The sequence below is a fragment of the Dendrobates tinctorius genome, unplaced genomic scaffold (genome assembly GCF_039654945.1).
Source record: "Dendrobates tinctorius isolate UK_male_01 unplaced genomic scaffold, ASM3965494v1 ptg000254l, whole genome shotgun sequence".
Taxonomy (NCBI): Eukaryota; Metazoa; Chordata; class Amphibia; order Anura; family Dendrobatidae; genus Dendrobates; species Dendrobates tinctorius.
Genome location: NW_027361921.1, coordinates 23,101,436 through 23,120,000, shown reverse-complemented (window position 1 = coordinate 23,120,000; position 18,565 = coordinate 23,101,436). Strand labels below are relative to the sequence as shown.

The 18,565-nt window shown below is 44.5% G+C and overlaps 1 protein-coding gene across 2 annotated transcripts in view; it reads left to right on the top strand.

Moving 5' to 3' along the window:
- Positions 1-18,565, top strand: part of PIKFYVE (phosphoinositide kinase, FYVE-type zinc finger containing) — a 603,254-nt gene that overhangs the window by 460,857 nt on the left and 123,832 nt on the right. For both annotated transcript variants that reach the window (XM_073558214.1, XM_073558213.1), the window contains one exon: positions 9,690-9,749. In XM_073558214.1, the coding sequence (XP_073414315.1) occupies positions 9,690-9,749 (60 nt within the window). The remainder of the gene's footprint in view (positions 1-9,689; positions 9,750-18,565) is intronic.

Below are 18,565 nucleotides of genomic sequence, written 5' to 3'. Positions count from 1 at the left end.
GCCACTTGAGAATGGCAGACAGCTTCTCGGGATCCATCCTTAGTCCAGCGTCGGAGATAATGTATCCCAGAAACGGCAGGGAGGTCTTTTCAAAGAGACATTTCTCAATCTTCGCATACAGGCGGTTCTCCCGAAGACGCTGTAACACCAAGCGTACACTCTTTCTGTGGGACAAGATATCCGGCGAGAAGACGAGGATGTCGTCCAAGTATACGACCACACAGGAGTACAAGAGGTCCCGGAAGATCTCGTTGACGAACTCTTGAAACACCGCAGGAGCATTGCAGAGGCCAAAGGGCATGACCAGGTACTCGTAATGGCCGTCTCGAGTGTTGAAGGCCGTCTTCCACTCGTCTCCAGCCCGGATGCGGACCAGATTATAGGCTCCTCTGAGGTCCAGCTTGGAGAAGACCCGGGCTCCTCTAAGACGATCAAACAGCTCCGGAATGAGTGGAAGAGGGTACCTGTTCTTAATGGTAATTTCATTCAGACCCCTATAGTCAATGCACGGCCGTAGAGCTCCGTCCTTCTTTTTGACGAAGAAAAACCCGGCTCCCGCGGGTGACGAGGATTTCCGTATAAAACCTTTGGCAAGGTTCTCTCGAATGTATTCGGACATAGCTGTGGTCTCAGCGGGAGACAGGGGGTAGATTCTGCCCCTTGGGGGAGTTGAACCAGGAACAAGTTCAATTGGGCAGTCAAAAGGCCGGTGTGGAGGAAGGACCTCCGCTTCCTTCTTATCAAAGACATCGGCGTAGGAACTGTAGGCTGGAGGAAGACCCGGAAGGTCTGGGAGCGGCCGAGGAGCGGCCACCAGGTGGACAGGAATCGGACAGCGACATAATGAAGGCTACTTTGGCCCGGTCAGAGGGATATTGCTGCGGCAACCATTCAAAGTGGAGACTACACTGATTTAAGAACCCCCTGCAGAGCTTAGGATCCCCAGTGAAGCGAGGCGGTTTGGCAAGGCGGGGTGTTGGGAGAGCTGTAGGAGCAGGGGGAGGAGTCAGAGCTGCGGCGGCAGAACATAGGGCCGACAGGCGGCTATCAAAGGAGGCCATGTGAGACAAAATATGGGCTTGGGTTTCTTTTTGCTGGGCCAGCTCCTGTTGAAGACTGGTCAGTAACGTGGCAGTTCCAGGATCGGTCACCTGCAGAGCCGACAAACGGGTGTCCATGGACTTCATGACGGACATAATGCGTCCCTGATTCTCCAGCAGGAAGAGTAACTCTTTCTGGGTGGCAGCTGTGGTACCGGCGGGATCTATGGCCTGATTGTACTGTTAGCGTGGGTAGTCTGGAGCCGGAAACTCCAGGAGTAGACCCTCTGGACCGTGGCACCGAGGGGCCCCTGGCGAGCTGCCAGGTGGAACCGACCCCTATACAGGGACCGTTAGGAGCAGGCCCAGGGGTTCGAGTACCACGGTAGCCGGTACCGAGAGGGGCGGCTCAGGATGGACCGGAGTAGGACTGTGGGACAGAAGTATAGATGACGGAACAGGAACACTGGAGGCAGGACTGGAGTAGGACGGCAGGACTGGAGTAGGATGGAACAGGAACACTGGAGGCAGGACTGGAGTAGGACGGCAGGACTGGAGCGGGATGGAACAGGAACACTGGAGGCAGGACTGGAGTAGGATGGAACAGGAACACTGGAGACAGGACTGGAGTAGGACGGCAGGACTGGAGTAGGATGGAACAGGAACACTGGAGACAGGACCGAGAGGCTGCTGCGGAGAGCAGGCAAGAACAGAACTGCAGGAGCTGAGAGCACACGATGCAGCAAGGCCAGTGTGCTTGGAAACACAACAATCAGGCACCTCCCACAGGGGTAAGCAGCCTGATATGCTCCTGTCTGGTCTGCCATTGGTCAGGGAGGTGCTTCCGGGTCAGGGCATAGCCGGAGCACAAGAAGCAGGAGGGAGGCGCGGCCTATGGCGCATGCGCATTGCATGCAGGGACGCCGCCGACCGCGCACCTGCCGGAGGCGACCTCCGTGGATGTCGGACGGCGGGAGGCTGCGGCGTGAGAACGATGGCCGGGTGAGTACAAAGGGACGGTGTAACACATACGAAACCTCAAAAATAGTCCTCAAGATGAAAGCAGCTCACCAAAAGAAATCCTGTCAAAGTGCTATTTATTAGCCCATCTGGCTAGTTGGCTATACAGCGACATTTCGGTCCTGGGAGTTGTGGACCTTTCTCAAGCAGTTTAACAATGCAAAGTGAATGCTAATTAAGGCTATGTGCCCACGTAGCGTTTAAAAACGCACAATGAAAACCGGACTCCTTCCCAGAAATCGCGCAGTTTCCACGCGATTTCACTGCGATTTTACCGTGATTCTGTTTTTGCCGAGATTTTCTCAAGCACTTTCCAAGCGATTTGAAGCGTCGCTTGGAAAGTGATTGACAGGTTGGTCACACTCGTCAAACATAGTGTTTGACAAGTGTGACCAGCTTTTTACTATTGAGGCTGCCTATGCGGCATCAATAGTAAAAGATAAAATGTTAAAAATGATAAAAAAATAAAAAATCGGGGTATATTTACCTTCCGACGTCCCGCGCTGCCATCCCGGGCCTCAGCGTTCCCAACGATGCCTTGCGAGACCTGTGATGACGTTGGTCTCGCGTTACTATAGCGATCTCGCGAGACCACGTCATCACAGGACCTTGCCGCAAGGCATTACTGGGAATGCTGAGGCCCGGGAATGCAGCACGGGACGTCGGAAGGTAAATATACCCCGATTTTTTTTTATTTTTTATTCATTTTTTTACAGGGGTATGGTACCCAGGGCCTGGAGGACAGTCTCCTCCACACCGTGGGTACCAACCGCACATGAGACGCTTAACTTCCCGCATGGTGGGCATAGCCACATGCGGGAAGTAAGCGATTCTCATGCATTCCTATGGGTGCGTAATCGCGGCAATTCTTTGCGATTCCGCACAAAAGAATGATCATGCTGCGATTTTTTTCCACGATGCGATGCAATTTTTAAGCGTTTTTGCCGCGATTTTCGGCGCGAAAACGTTTACAAATCTTGTACATGACGCACCCCATGCATTCCTATGGCATTCCGCACATACTGTGCTAATGCTGCGCTTTTTTCCGCTGCGGAATCCCATCGCGGAAAAAAATCGCAGCATGGTCATTCTTTTGTGTGGAATCACAAAGAATTGCCGCGATTCCGCACCCATAGGAATGCATGAGAATCGCTTACTTCCCGCATGTGGCTATGCCCACCATGCGGGAAGTTAAGCGTCTCATGTGCGGTTGGTACCCACGGTGTGGAGGAGAGGAGACTGTCCTCCAGGCCCTGGGTACCATACCCCTGTTAAAAAATGAATAAAAAATCGTGGTATATTTACCTTCCGACGTCCCGTGCTGCATTCCCGGGCCTCAGCGTTCCCAGGAATGCCTTGCGGCAAGGTCCTGTGATGACGTTGTCTCGCGTAACTCTAGCGGTCTCGCGAGATCGCTATAGTAACGCGAGACCAACGTCATCACAGGTCTCGCAAGGCATCGTTGGGAACGCTGAGGCCCGGGATGGCAGCGCGGGACGTTGGAAGGTAAATACTGTATACCCCGATTTTTTTATTTTTTTATCATTTTTAACCTTTTGTCTTTTACTATTGATGCCGCATAGGCAGCCTCAATAGTAAAAAGCTGGTCACACTTGTCAAACACTATGTTTGACGAGTGTGACCAACCTGTCAATCACTTTCCAAGCGATGCTGAAAATCGCGAACAGAATCGCGGTGAAATCGCGCTGAAAAAAAGCGCGCAATTTCTGGGAAGGAGTCCGGTTTTCATTGTGCGTTTTAAAACGCTACGTGGGCCCATAGCCTAAAGCTCACCAATCATACAGGTATTTTCAAACAATTAGATAATGTACATTGTGCAATACATAGTTTTACAAAATTATAACTGATTGATCAATAATTAGTATTATAATTAATTGGAGTGCTGAAACCATTAAAAATAACTCTTACTACTAAAATCCTTTTTGGCAAACACAGCAGTCAGAAGTTTTTTGTAGGTCCACTGCTTTTTGCAGATCATTTCTAAATTATTAAGATTTTCAGGCTGTCTCTTGGCAACTCAGAGCGTCAACTCCCTCCATAAGCTTTCTATGGGATTAAGGTCTAGAGACTGGGTAGGCCACTCCATGACCTTAATGGGCTTCTTTTTGAGCCACTCCTTTGTTGCCTTGGCTGTATGTTTTGGGCCATTGTCTTGCTGGAAGACCCAGCCACGACACATTTTTAATGTCCTGGTGGAGGGAAGGGGGTTGTCACTCAGGATTTTATCCATTGATGTGGTGAATTAGTCCTGTGCCCTTAGCAGAGAAACACCCCCAAAACCTAATGTTTCCACCTCTATGCTTGACAGTGGGGACGGTGTTTTTTGTGTCATAGGCAGCTTTCTCTTCCTCCAAACATGGAGAGTTGAGTTAATGCCAAAGAGCTCAATTTTCGTCTCATCTGACCACAACACCTTCTTCCAATCACTCACAGAATCATCCAGGTTTTCATTGACAAACTTCAGATGGCCCTGCACATGTGCCTTCCTGAGAAAGGGGACCTTGCGAGCCTCAGGATTTTTAACCTTTATGGCTTAATGTGTTACCAATTTTTTTTTCTTGGTGACTGTGGTCCCAGCTGCCTTGAGATCATTAACAAGTTTTCCCCGTGTAGTTTTTTTTTAATGATCTCTCACCTTCCTCATGATCAAGGATACCCCACGAGGTGAGATTTTGCATGGGGCTTCAGTTCGATTTCGATTGACAGTCATTTTGTATTTCTTCCATTTTCTCACTATTGCACCAACAGTTGTCTCCTTCATACCCAGCACCTTACTTATGGTTTTGTAGCCCATTTCAGCTTTGTGCAGGTCTAGAAAAGAGCGACCAGAATGGTGACCGGTCTGCAAACCCTGTCTTATGAGGAAAGGTTGCAGGATTTGGGAATGTTTAGTTTGCAAAAGAGAAGACTGAGAGGAGACTTAATAGCTGTCTACAAATATCTAAAGGGCTGTCACATTGTAGAAGGATAAACTTTATTCTCATTTGCACAAGGAAGGGCTAGAAGCAATGGGATGAAACTGAATGGGAGGAGAGACAGATTAGATATTAGAAAAAACTTTTTGACAGAGTGATCAATGAGTGGAACAGGCTGCCACGAGAAGTGGTGAGTTCTCCTTCAATGGAAGTCTTCAAACAGAGGCTGGACAGACATCTGACTGGGATGATGTAGCGAATCCTGCTTTGAGCAGGGGGTTGGACCAGATGGCCCAGGAGGTCTCTTCCAACTCTACGATTCTATGATCATGTCCCTGACATCCTTTGTAAAGCTCTTTAGTTTTGCCCATGTTGTAGAGGTTAGAGTCTGACTGATTAATTGAGTCTGTGGACAGGAGTCTTTTATAAAGGTGACTATGTAAGACCGCTATCTTTAATGCAGGTAACGAGTTGATTAGGAGTGTCTAACTGGTCTGTAGGAGTCAGAACTCTTAATGGTTGGTAGGGGATCAAATACTTATTTCTCACCGCAAAATGCAAATTTATATAAATTACACAATGTGATTTTCTGGATTTTATTTTTGATATTCTATCTCTTAAAGGGAAGGTGCCGTGTTTTTTCATAATTTAATGTAAAAAAGAAAATAGTATAAAAAGATATTGTCCCCTAAGCTTGACTCAGTGGTGTGTATGGATTTTTTTTTTTTTCTGTAGTAATGCAGCCACTGGGGGCTGCCATCTTACCTCTCTGGCTGCTGAACGACACTTTCCATGCTCATTTACGGCAGTCCCTGGGCATAAGAGATAATAGTCGGCTTCCGACCCTATCTCTTTCATTGCAGCAGCATCAGGAGTGAACTGGCCATGCCTCTGTGGGCAGCTCAATTCACAGCTGTAGGTGTGGCCAGGCGCCATCTTATTAGAGCCCAGTGCTTTTCTTTTAGCAATAGCCCGCGATGCTGTACTGTTCCAGCATAACCAGGCTTGGATGTTCACTCTGCACATACCAGCTGCAGGAGAGGAACAAGCTCCTGGACACCAAGCTGCTCTTTCCAAAACACACGGCCAGCTGCTGCCCCTGCAAAACATAGGAGGTGCTGCTCCCTGCTGTTTCAAAACACTTGGCAATCTGCTGGACATCTAATCCTCTCCTGTGTGATACTGACTGCTGAGCCCTGTATCTAATCCTCCCCTGTGTGATACTGACTGCTGAGCCCTGTATCTAATCCTCTCCTGTGTGATACTGTCTGCTGAGCCATGTATCTAATCCTCCCCTGTGTGATACTGTCTGCTGAGCTGTGTATCTAATCCTATCCTGTGTGATACTGACTGCTGAGCCCTGTATCTAATCCTCTCCTGTGTGATACTGTCTGCTGAGCCATGTATCTAATCCTGCCCTGTGTGATACTGTCTGCTGAGCTGTGTATCTAATCCTATCCTGTGTGATACTGTCTGCTGAGCCGTGTATCTAATCCTATCCTGTGTGATACTGACTGCTGAGCCGTGTATCTAATCCTATCCTGTGTGATACTGACTGCTGAACTGTGTATCTAATCCTCTCTTGTGTGATACTGACTGATGAGCTGTGTATCTAATCCTCTCCTGTGTGATACTGTGTGCTGAGTCGTGTATCTAATCCTATCCTGTGTGATACTGCCTGCTGAGCCGTGTATCTTATCCTATCCTGTGTGATACTGACTGCTGAGCCCTGTATCTAATCCTCTCCTGTGTGATACTGTGTGCTGAGCCATGTATCTAATCCTATCCTGTGTGATACTGCCTGCTGAGCCATGTATCTAATCCTATCCCGTGTGATACTGACTGCTGAGCCGTGTATCTAATCCTATCCTGTGTGATACTGCCTGCTGAGCCGTGTATCTAATCTTCTCCTGTGTGATACTGTGTGCTGAGCAGTGTTTCTAACCCTATCCTGTGTGATACTGACTGCTGAGCCGTGTATCTAATCCTATCCCGTGTGATAATGCTCTCCTGAAATACTCTGTGCTGCTGTCACCCTGGTCCTCCACCATATATCTCCCTCTGTGCCCCCCATAGACCAGCACACTGCTCTCCTGAAATACTCTGTGCTGCTGTCACCCTGCTCCCAGAATCCTTGCTGCCTGCCATCCTCAGAGACCGAAGACACCATTCCTCTCCTCAGATCCTGTCCTGGCGATGTGTGAAAGCGAGGTGACAAGGGGCCTGATGTATGGTGGAAGGAGCAGGGTAACAGCAGCACAGAGTATTTCAGGAGAGCAGTGTGCTGGTCTATGGGGGGCACCCTGTTCAGTGCCAGGGATTGTACATAGAGCGCTGTGTTTTATACACATGGATGGACCGTCTGCTTGTCTGCTCCACAGAAATCCAGGAAACATTTCTGCTGATTGATGACCTGTCCTGATCCAGACTTTGCATGCAAAGACAGTCAGTAACTTTGCAGGCCCCATCAAAATGGCTGCTCACTGTGTTCCTAGATGTCATCCTCTCTTTTCCCTTAGCAAACACCCAGAAGGGGAGGAGAGGAGTGACATCACACCCATGTCAGTAGACTCCGCCCATATTTACTCCAGTGCAGTAATGTGAGCTAGTTGTACTAGGTTTTTGTGCCAGACTTCAGTAGCTGCTCCCCCTAGTGTTAACAAGTGGAAATTCCAAACTTTTAAAAATTATTTTTCATATTTTACAAAATTAAAAACAAATGATAATATTTTTTAAGAAAATGTAAACATTAATTCTTTACATTTTTTCAATTGCTGAAAAAAATGTTTTGGATGTCACCTTCCCTTTAATGTTAAAATTACCTTTACCCTTAAAATTAGACTGTTCATGTCTTTGTCAGTGGGCAAACTTCCACAATCAGCAAGGGTAAAAATACTAATTTTCCCCACTGTATCAAATACAAATGTCTGAGAGAATACCCTAGTTGTATCTCCATACTAAGATGGCTTCATCAAGGGTCACTTCTGCCTCTTTCATCGCTGAAAGCTCACATGACATAACCCCTTAGTGTTTTTGTCTTCCGCACATAGTGTAACAGATAGGACTTCAGAGCCATTCAATAATTAAAAATTGCATATATTGGTTTCTGTGTTCTGAAGCTGTGACCTGACTAACACTGAGGGTTAATGGTGTTAGGGTCTGGCCGCCTATTACACTGCAGCCGTCAGTCCGTTCATCATTTATTTAGAATGATTTAATGCAATTTCCAGTAAACGACTATTAATCTCTGCAGATTATAAATGTGTTGCTTCTCTAGACTCCATGATGTGAGGATGTTAGGAGCTTTGCTTGGGGTATTTTCTTCTGGCTGTTTCACATCTATAATTTAGTGCTTGTGATGCTCATTAATTGGATCAATCCGAGCGCTCAGGGCAGCATCTTATCAGCAGGCGAATAGCAGGAAATTGTTGGCGATTCCCATCTCATACATTTTGATGAATCCAATGCGAGGCACTTTCTGAGCTTCCTGTACGCACATTACTTGACATCTGCTGTCTGCCTGACGGGGTTCTGTTATTTCTCGCAATTTACTGAAACGTCTTTTCACTGCGGTTTAATAAAAAATGAAACCTCTCATCAATTTATTGGATCTCTATCTAATCCGGCCACCTGTGAGCCTGGCTGTGCCGTCCTCCACTTCACAACCTTATTTATTGCTCCGATCAGGTCTTACGACTTCTCTTCAGTATGGCCTTCAGCACTATCTGTTAGGTTTTTTTTTTATTACTTAATATGCTGCATTGGAAGATGTCCATTACTATTTTTAATGAGACTTTTCATCCTTTTAAGTGCCTATCCAAATTCCGCCACTGAATGAAGTCATAGTAAATCTTTAGTTGTTAGTGTCGTCAGCTTCTTTTCATCCTGATGGTCAGGATAACTGCTGGTAAGTAAAGGGCTGTTTTTAGACTTTATCTGATGATTGTGTCTGGGAGCACAGTGTGACTTACAACCTACTGCAACCCAAGGTGACCAAGGCTAGCATCCAATTCTCTTAGGTTTATGGTTGCAGGTCTCAGTTTGCATGCGACTTTGGCTGAAATGCAGCTTGCATGCAAACCACGTGCAAGTTGGACGTTGTTCTCCAGCCATATGTAAAGAGGAAATGTAGGCTGATAAGTGGAGACCTTTTTCTTTAATAATATAACATTTACCATTTATAATTATAAATCTTCCCATATATTACTTTACTGTGACCACGCTTTAAAGAAGCACTCCTCCTCCCGTATAAGTTTTTGTCCTCTTAATATATTGCATATTTATATTGCACTGTGCATTTTCAGTGGTTTATTTTGCCTTTCTATCCAGTTAATCCTTCTTTTTTCCATTATGTCTATGTCTAGCTGAATCCTTCTAAGGTCTTTGTAGAAACAGGAGGTCAATTTTCCCTGTATGAGTGAGTCACTGCAGAAGTCTGTGGCATGTAGGAAGAGGGAGCAACTGGGTCAGGAGTTGAAGAGGGGAATGATTTCTGCAGCGACTAGTGACTTCTTGTTTCTACATACAGCAGAGATAGACAAGAATTAGCTGTGTGGAAAGGCAAAATGAGCAATTCTAAGTGCACAGTGGAATATAATGACTGCAGCTGGGTTATGGGGCCAGCAGTGAAGCAACCTCTAATTTTCCCTGTAAACTTTTTTCTTGTACTTTATTGGAATATTTTTCCTTATAGATGATACTGATGGTGGAGATAAGCAGAAGAAACAGTCTGGAAATCCCCATGTCGAGTTGCGTAAGTACGGAAATCCCTGAGCCATACCCTTATTAATCGTTTTTAGGGTAAATGTTGACCATTTGATTCCTGAAATGCCATGGTTGGGTATATGAATTTAATACAAGGTATTCTAAGACGCGCTACATATTTCTGACATTAACTCATTTTTGCAACATTTTAATATCACCAATTTACATTTTCTATTGTTTAACTTCTTAATTAAGGACATTGTCAATTTTCATTTTTGAGATTTTTGAGTTTCAATTTTCTTTTTCTCTTCCAATAGTCATAACTTTTTATTTTCTAATTTTCCTTCCTCACAGCTGTATGGGGACACCTTCTCATTCAAAGAGTTTTCTTTATGTTAATGACTATGAAAATTGTAGAGTCACTATGAATTAACACATGTGGAATTATATAATTAACAAAAAAGTGTGAAACAACTGAAAATGTTTTACTAGATTATGGCCCGATGCTATCGCATCGGGAGGATGCGATAGCATCACACCTCTTGCCATGTTAACCCTCAACACACACTCCTCAACACACACTCCTCTCACCTTTCACCATCTCCACTCACTCTTTCACTCCACATACGACCCCTTCTCTCACTCCGTCTCTCATACTCACGCCGTCATCGCCGCTGCTCCACGATCCCCGACATCTTCCACCGGCTCCATCCTGGATCCAGACGTTGTCCACGCCGGCGACATGTTCTTGCGGCGACGCCATCTTGAGTATCGTGAAATCCCGCGATAGTCAAGATGGCGTCGCCGGAAGAACATGTCGCCGGCGTGGACGACGACGGGATCCAAAATGGCGTTGGCGAAATCTCGCGAGTTTTCGCCGACGCCATTTTGGATCCCGACGTCGTCCTCGCCGGCGACATGTTCTTGCGACGAAGCCATCTTGACTATCGCGGGATTTCGCCGATCCAAATGGCGTCGCCGCAAGAACATGTCGCCGTCGTGGAGGACGTCTGGATCCAGGATGGCGCCGGCGGAAGAAGATGTCGGGGATCATGGATCAGCGGCGATGACGGCGTGAGTATGAGAGACGGAGTGAGAGAAAGGGTCGTATGTGGAGTGAAAGAGTGAGTGGACGTCAGTGGAGATGGTGAAAGGTGAGTAGAGTGTGTGTGTTGAGGGTTAACATGGAAAGAGGTGTGCGGTGACGTCACCGGTTACAACTGGACGGAAGTTGTTACAACCGGAAGTTGCTTAGGGCATTTATTATTATAGATATTATAGGTTCTTCAAAGTAGCCACCTTTTGCTTTGATTACTGCTTTGCACACTCTTGACATTCTCTTGGTGAGCTTCAAGAGGTAGTCACCGGAAATGGTCTTCCAACAGTCTTGAAGGAGTTCCCAGAGATGCTTAGCACTTGTTGGCCCTTTTGCCTTCACTCTGCGATCCAGCTCATCCCAAACCATCTCGATTGGGTTCAGGTCTGGTGACTGTGGAGGCCAGGTCATCTGGCTTAGCACCCCATCACTCTCCTTCTTGGTCAAATAGCCCTTACGCAGCCTGGAGGTGTGTTTGGGGTCATTGTCCTGAAAAATAATAAATGATGGTCCAACTAAACGCAAACCGGATGGAATAGCATGCCGCTGCAATGCCGGTAGCCATGCTGGTTCAGTATGCCTTCAATTTTGAATATATCCCCAACAGTGTCACCAGCAAAGCACCCCCACACCATGACACCTCCATCCTTTAAGGTGGGAACCAGGCATGTAGAGTCCATCCGTTCACCTTTCTGCGTCACACAAAGACACGGTCGTTGAAACCAAAGATCTCAAATTTGGACTCATCAGACCAAAGCACAGATTTCCACTGGTCTATTGTCCATTTCTTGTGTTCTATAGACCAAACTAGTCTCTTCTGCTTGTTGACTGTCCTTAGCAGTGGTTTCCTAGCAGCTATTTTACCATGAAGGCCTGCTGCACAAAGTCTCCTCTTAACAGTTGTTGTAGAGATGTGTCTTCTGCTAGAACTCTGTGTGGCATTGACCTGGTCTCTATTCTGAGCTGCTGTTAACCTGCGATTTCTGAGGCTGGTGACTCGGATGATCTTATCCTCCGCAGCAGAGGTGACTCTTGGTCTTCCTTTCCTGGGGCGGTCCTCATGTGAGCCAGTTTCTTTGTAGCGCTTGATGGGTTTTGCCACTGCACTTGGGGACATTTTCAAAGTTTTCCCAATTTTTCGGACTGACTGACCTTCATTTCTTAAAGTAATGATGGCCACTCATTTTTCTTATCTGCTTTTTTCTTGCCATAATACAAATTCTAACAGTCTATTCAGTAGGACTATCAGCTCTGTATCCACCAGACTTCTGCCCAACACAACTGATGGTCCCAACCCCATTTATAAGGCGAGAAATCTCACTTATTAAATCTGACAGGGCACACCTGTGAAGTGAAAACCATTTCCGGTGACTACCTCTTGAAGCTCATCAAGAGAATGCCAAGAGTGTGCAAAGCAGTAATCAAAGCAAAAGGTGGCTACTTTGAAGAACCTAGAATATAAGACATATTTTCAGTTGTTTCACACTTATGTGTTAATTATATAATTCCACAAGTGTTAATTCATAGTTTTGATGCCTTCAGAGTGAATCTACAATTTTCATAGTTATGAAAATAAAGATAACTCTTTGTACAGATCACACCTTCTCATTCAATCTAGCATACTAACAAAGCAGAAAAAAAGATTCCAGGTGGGGTGAAATGGTGGGAACCCCCACCCCAGTAATTTCCACATTGTTTTTTACATAAACATCTGTTTGTTTTTGTTTTTTTATGACCATGAATATAGCAGTTAATCCAAAAAAGAGCGCACTTTTTATACCAGTGTCAGCTGAACAAAGTAATTAGGTGGAGGAATAGCACAAATGAGAGTAATTAGGAGGTAGGAAAGTAGTAAGGCTGGGTTCACATAGCGTTTGCCACTACAGCTCCCTCAGGGCTTACCTCTGAACCTCCGCTAAGCAGGATTCGGGTGTACATGCTGATGTGGCCTTTAACTATAATGATGCAGAAGGAGTCGGTGTGCTCTATATTGTGCATTGTTTTTGGTCGTGTACTCCGACTAGAGGCAGGCAGCAAGACCTAGTCTAAGAACTCCAGTAAAGGACCAGGAAAATATGCTCCATAATTTAGAAGTCAAAAGATGCATGGAGACCAGGAAGAATAATAAAATTGACCCAATTATTCAAACAACGCTTCATGGAGTCTGCACAGATGGCATTTGTGTGTTCCTAGGCCGGCCATTATATGGGTGACTATCAACTTCTCCACATACTTAGTGGTGCACAAAGATTTCCACTTTAAAGCGACATGAATTCATACCACCGTGCAGATGTATTGCGATAATTTATGGGCTTGGTTATAAAAACCTGGAGATTCATTGGTCCGTAAAATATCTGATGTGGATTTGGGCATTAATGATCTAATGTCTTATCGACGCTAATCCCCAAGCTCCCATCAATTTTTTTACCGACCAATGAACCTCTGAGTTTTTATAACTAAACCGAAATGTTATCGCAATCCATACAGTTGTGCTCAATAGTTTACATACCCCGGCAGAATTTTTGCTTTCTTGGCCTTTTTTCAGGGAATTTGAATGACAACACCAAAATGTTTTCTCCCCTCATAGTTAGTGGTTGGATGAAGCCATTTATTGTCAAACTTCTGTGTTTTCTCTTTTTAAATCATAATGACAAACCAAAACATCCAAATGACCCTGACCAAAAGTTCACATATAAACAAAGTTCAAAACTGGGCAGAAGCCCAGCCAGCTCGCCAAACTGTCACAGGCGCTCGGAACTCCATTCAGACAAAAACATAGAGGTAACAAGAAGCAAAAGGATTGACTTTCCAGCTCCATAAAAAAATTGTCTTTATTGAAAAATATTAAAATATCATAGATTGGCAGAAAACTCCTCCAATACAGTGAGTGTACACACAGCTGCTGGTATAACGGCAATGCATTTCGATCACTGGTGGATCTTTGTCATAGCTAGCCTTAGTTTAGCAGCATCAAACATATATAGGCTAAAGTAGCCAATAGAAATGGTCTGTTGTATCAGGTGATTGATTTCATTAAGGTCCTAAATAGGAACATATAACCTGAAACATTGTATCCGTCAATGCTACTATAACAGAGAAAAAAAACTAAATAAAAACATTATAGTACTATTGTGCACATTTAGGTTAACATATAAATGAATATTAATAATGCAGCATTATATCATTTCTTCTATTTAAACCATCAGTATGTCTCGTGCGTAGATTATATATCCAGAACGCCTCTCTAGTGAGCAGACATCTGTGCATGTCACCTCCCCTCCTAGTGTGTTTGATTTTTTTTCTATCGCTGTAATAGAGAATCTGCTTTTCCATTATGTTTGATAACAGTGTTTTGCAACCGTGGATGTATTACGTGCAATATTATTATTATTTATATCCCAATATGTTCTGCAAAGTGGGTTTTCAGTTTCTTGTAGTGCACCCAGTATAAATTAGCTGGCATGCCTCACAAAAAATTATGTATACCACATATTTTGAATTACAATTAATAATTTGTTTGATATTGTAATTTTGTGTTTTATCATTGTTAAAGAATGTTTTCGGGACATTTGCATGTTTTGCAGTTGTTCACACCACATTTGTAAAACCCATTACACTTTAGTCAGTTTCGATGGGAGGTTTAGATGAGAAAAATCCTGGTGAAAGCGTATTTCCTATAGTGGGCGCTCGTCTAGCAACAATATTTATTCCCGTCTCTAGGATTTTAGCTAATACATTGTCCTCATACAAAATAGGCAGGCATTTTTCTCCTTCGTCTCATTGGGGGACACAGAGACTGTGGGTGTATGCTACTGCCATCTGGAGGCTGACACTAGGCATACAAAAAACAAGTTAGCTCCTCCTCCGCCACATACACCCTCGCCCCGATAGCGGGCGGAAACCAGTTTTTTGCTTAGTGTCTTATGGAGGCACACGCAGTCTGGATCTCTCCAGACTATTTTTTTTCTAGTTTACCATGAAGATGAGACAGGGGCGACGGATCCTATAGAAAGGGTCCGATCTCCCCAAATCAACAACGGGCGAGCACGCGTTGAGTATCGCCTCCGCGTATCCTTTCCCGCACCGTGGGACATATCTGGGACTTTTCCCCAGACATCTATTTTTGTCTTTGTTTTTTGTTTTATTAAGATAAGAGGGGCAACGCATCCTATTGAAAGGATCCGATTTCCCCAAACCAGCAACGGGCAACCACGTGCGAGTGTCCCTCCAAGTTTCCTCTCCCGCGACGTGGGACATTATGCCAGACTTAGCCCTGTCCACCCCTAGGTATTGAAACCATGGGCTTGCACAGAGGCACAAGACTAGTCTGTGCGGCCCCCATGACTCCACCAACGCATGATGGCGGTGCTGCATGGCGGCAGACGGTCCCTCTCCTCGCCCCTGCAAGGCAGTCGGAGCTAGGGTAACATAGTAACATAGTAACATAGTAATTAAGGTTGAAGGGAGACTTTAAGTCCATCTAGTTCAACCCATATCCTATCCTAACTTGCCCTAACATGTTGATCCAGAGGAAGGCAAAAAAAAACCCATGTGACAACAGTAAGCTTCACATTGGGGAAAAAAATTCCTTCCCGACTCCACATACGGCAATCAGACTAGCTCCCTGGATCAACGCAATATTAAGGAAACTAGTGTATATACCCTGTAATATTATACTTTTCAAGAAAGGCATCCAGTCCCTTCTTAAATTTTAGTAGTGAATCACTCATTACAACATCATATGGCAGAGAGTTCCATAGTCTCACTGCTCTTACAGTAAAGAATCCGCGTCTGTGAGTATGCTTAAACCTTCTTTCCTCCAGACGTAGAGGATGCCCCCTTGTCCCCGTCACAGGTCTAAGAGTAAAAAGATCATTAGAAAGGTCTTTGTATTGTCCCCACATATATTTATACATTGTAATAAGATCACCCCTAAGCCTTCGATTCTCCAAACTAAATAACCCCAAGTGTAATAACCTGTCTTGGTATTGCAGACCCCCTAGTTCCCTAATAACCTTGGTCGCTCTTCTCTGCACCCGCTCCAGTTCAGCTATGTCTTTCTTATACACCGGAGACCAGAACTGTACACAGTATTCTAAGTGTGGTCGCACTAGTGACTTATATAGAGGTAAAATTATGTTCTCCTCATGAGCATCTATGCCTCTTTTAATGCATCCCATTATTTTATTTGCCTTTGCAGCAGCTGCTTGACTCTGGCCACTAAATGTGAGTTTGTCGTCCACCCATACACCCAGGTCTTTTTCAGTGACTGTTTTGCCCAGTGTTTTACAATTAAGCACATAATTATACAACTTGTTCGTTCTACCCAAGTGCATGACCTTACATTTATCCCCATTAAAGCTCATTTGCCATTTATCAGCCCAAGCTTCTAGTTTACATAAATCCTCCTGTAATATAAAATTGTCCTCCTCTGTATTAATTACCCTGCAGAGTTTAGTGTCATCTGCAAATATTGAAATTCTACTCTCTATGCCCCCTACAAGGTCATTAATAAATATGTTAAAAAGAAGCGGGCCCAAAACTGACCCCTGTGGTACCCCACTGCTAACCGTGACCCAGTCCGAGTGTGCTCCATTAATAACCACCCTTTGTTTCCTATCCCTGAGCCAGCTCTTAACCCACCTACACATATTTTCCCCTATCCCCATTGTTCTCATTTTATGTATCAACCTTTTGTGTGGCACCGTATCAAAAGCTTTTGAAAAGTCCATGTACACCACGTCCACTGCATTCCCTTGGTCCAGTCCGGAACTTACCTCTTCATAAAAGCTTATCAGATTAGTCTGACAGGAACGGTCTCTTGTAAACCCATGTTGATATTGGGTCATAAGGTTATTCTTCTCCAGATACTCCAGTATAGTATCTCTTAGAAAACCCTCCAGGATTTTACCCACAGTTGAGGTTAAACTTACAGGCCTATAATTTCCAAGTTCAGTTTTTGTCCCCTTTTTGAATATTGGCACCACATTTGCTATACGCCAGTCCTGTGGTACAGACCCTGTTATTATGGAATCTTTAAAGATTAAAAATAGTGGTCTATCAATGACTGTGCTTAATTCCTGCAGTACTCGGGGGTGTATCCCATCCGGGCCCGGGGATTTGTCAATTTTAGTGATTTGTAGACGCCGCCGTACTTCCTGCTGGGTTAAGCAGGTGACATTTAATGGAGAATTTTTATCCCTGATCATGTTATCCATCATGGGATTTTCTTGTGTAAATACTGTTGAAAAAAAGTCATTTAGCATATTGGCTTTTTCCTCATCCTCATCCACCATTTCACCCAGACTATTTTTAAGGGGACCAACACTATCATTTTTTAGCTTCTTACTATTTATGTAGTTAAAGAATATTTTGGGATTATTTTTACTTTCTCTGGCAATGAGTCTCTCTGTCTCAATCTTTGCTGTCTTGATTTGCTTTTTACAGAATTTATTTAATCTTCTGTATTTATTTAATGCCTCATCACTACCTACTTGCTTTAATTCTCTAAATGCTTTATTTTTATCTCTTATTGCGCCCCTTACAGCTCTATTTAGCCATAGTGGTTTCCTCCTATTTCTCGCATGTTTATTCCCATACGGTATATATTGTGCACAGGTCCTATTCAGGATGCTAATAAACGTCTCCCATTTTCTTTGTGTATTTTTATGTCTCAGGATATCGTCCCAGTTAATTGCACCAAGATCATCTCTCATCCGTTGGAAATTTGCCTTCCTGAAGTTTAGTGTCCTTGTAACCCCTCTACTACACATCTTATTAAAGGATACATGAAAACTTATTAATTTGTGATCACTATTACCCAAGTGACCCCCAACCCTTACATTTGATATGCGGTCTGGCCTGTTGGATAATATTAGGTCTAGCAGTGCCCTCCCTCTTGTTGGGTCCTGAACCAGTTGTGAATGGTAATGGTCTCTCATAGTAGTCAAAAACCTATTACCTTTGCTGGAACTGCAGGTTTCGGTTCCCCAATGTATTTCAGGGTAGTTGAAGTCCCCCATAATAATGACTTCTCCTTGAGTCGCTGCTTCATCTATTTGCTTTATGAGGATATTCTCTGTAGCTTCCATTATTTTTGGAGATTTATAACAAACCCCTATCAGTAATTTATTATTTTTCCCCCCTCCCCTTATCCCTACCCACAGGGACTCTACATTTTCATTAGATTCATATATATTATCACGAAGGATGGGTTTTAAGGATGATTTTACATATAAACATACGCCTCCCCCTCGCTTATTTGTACGGTCATTTCTGAACAGACTATAGCCCTGTAAATTAACTGCCCAGTCATGGCTCTCATCCAGCCATGTCTCAGATATCCCCACCATGTCATAATTATGTTCCAACAACATTAACTCCAATTCCTCCATTTTGTTGGCGAGACTTCTGGCATTAGTATACATGCACTTTATGTATCTCTCTGTACCTCTATTCTTTCTTAAATTATTAACTGTTCTAACCCCACCCCCCATGCCACCCCCACCCCCAATGTCATTATTTGTGCCCAGGTCTCTATCTGCACTGTCTTCCCCTCCTATAAAAGGAATACCCTCCCCCCCGTCCCTAGTTTAAACACTCCTCCAACCTTCTAGCCATTTTCTCCCCCAGCACAACTGCACCCTCCCCATTGAGGTGCAGCCCGTCCCTAGCGTAGAACCTGTAGCCAACTGAGAAGTCAGCCCAGTTCTGCAGGAACCCAAACCCCTCCTTCCTACACCAATTCCTGAGCCACTTATTAACCTCCC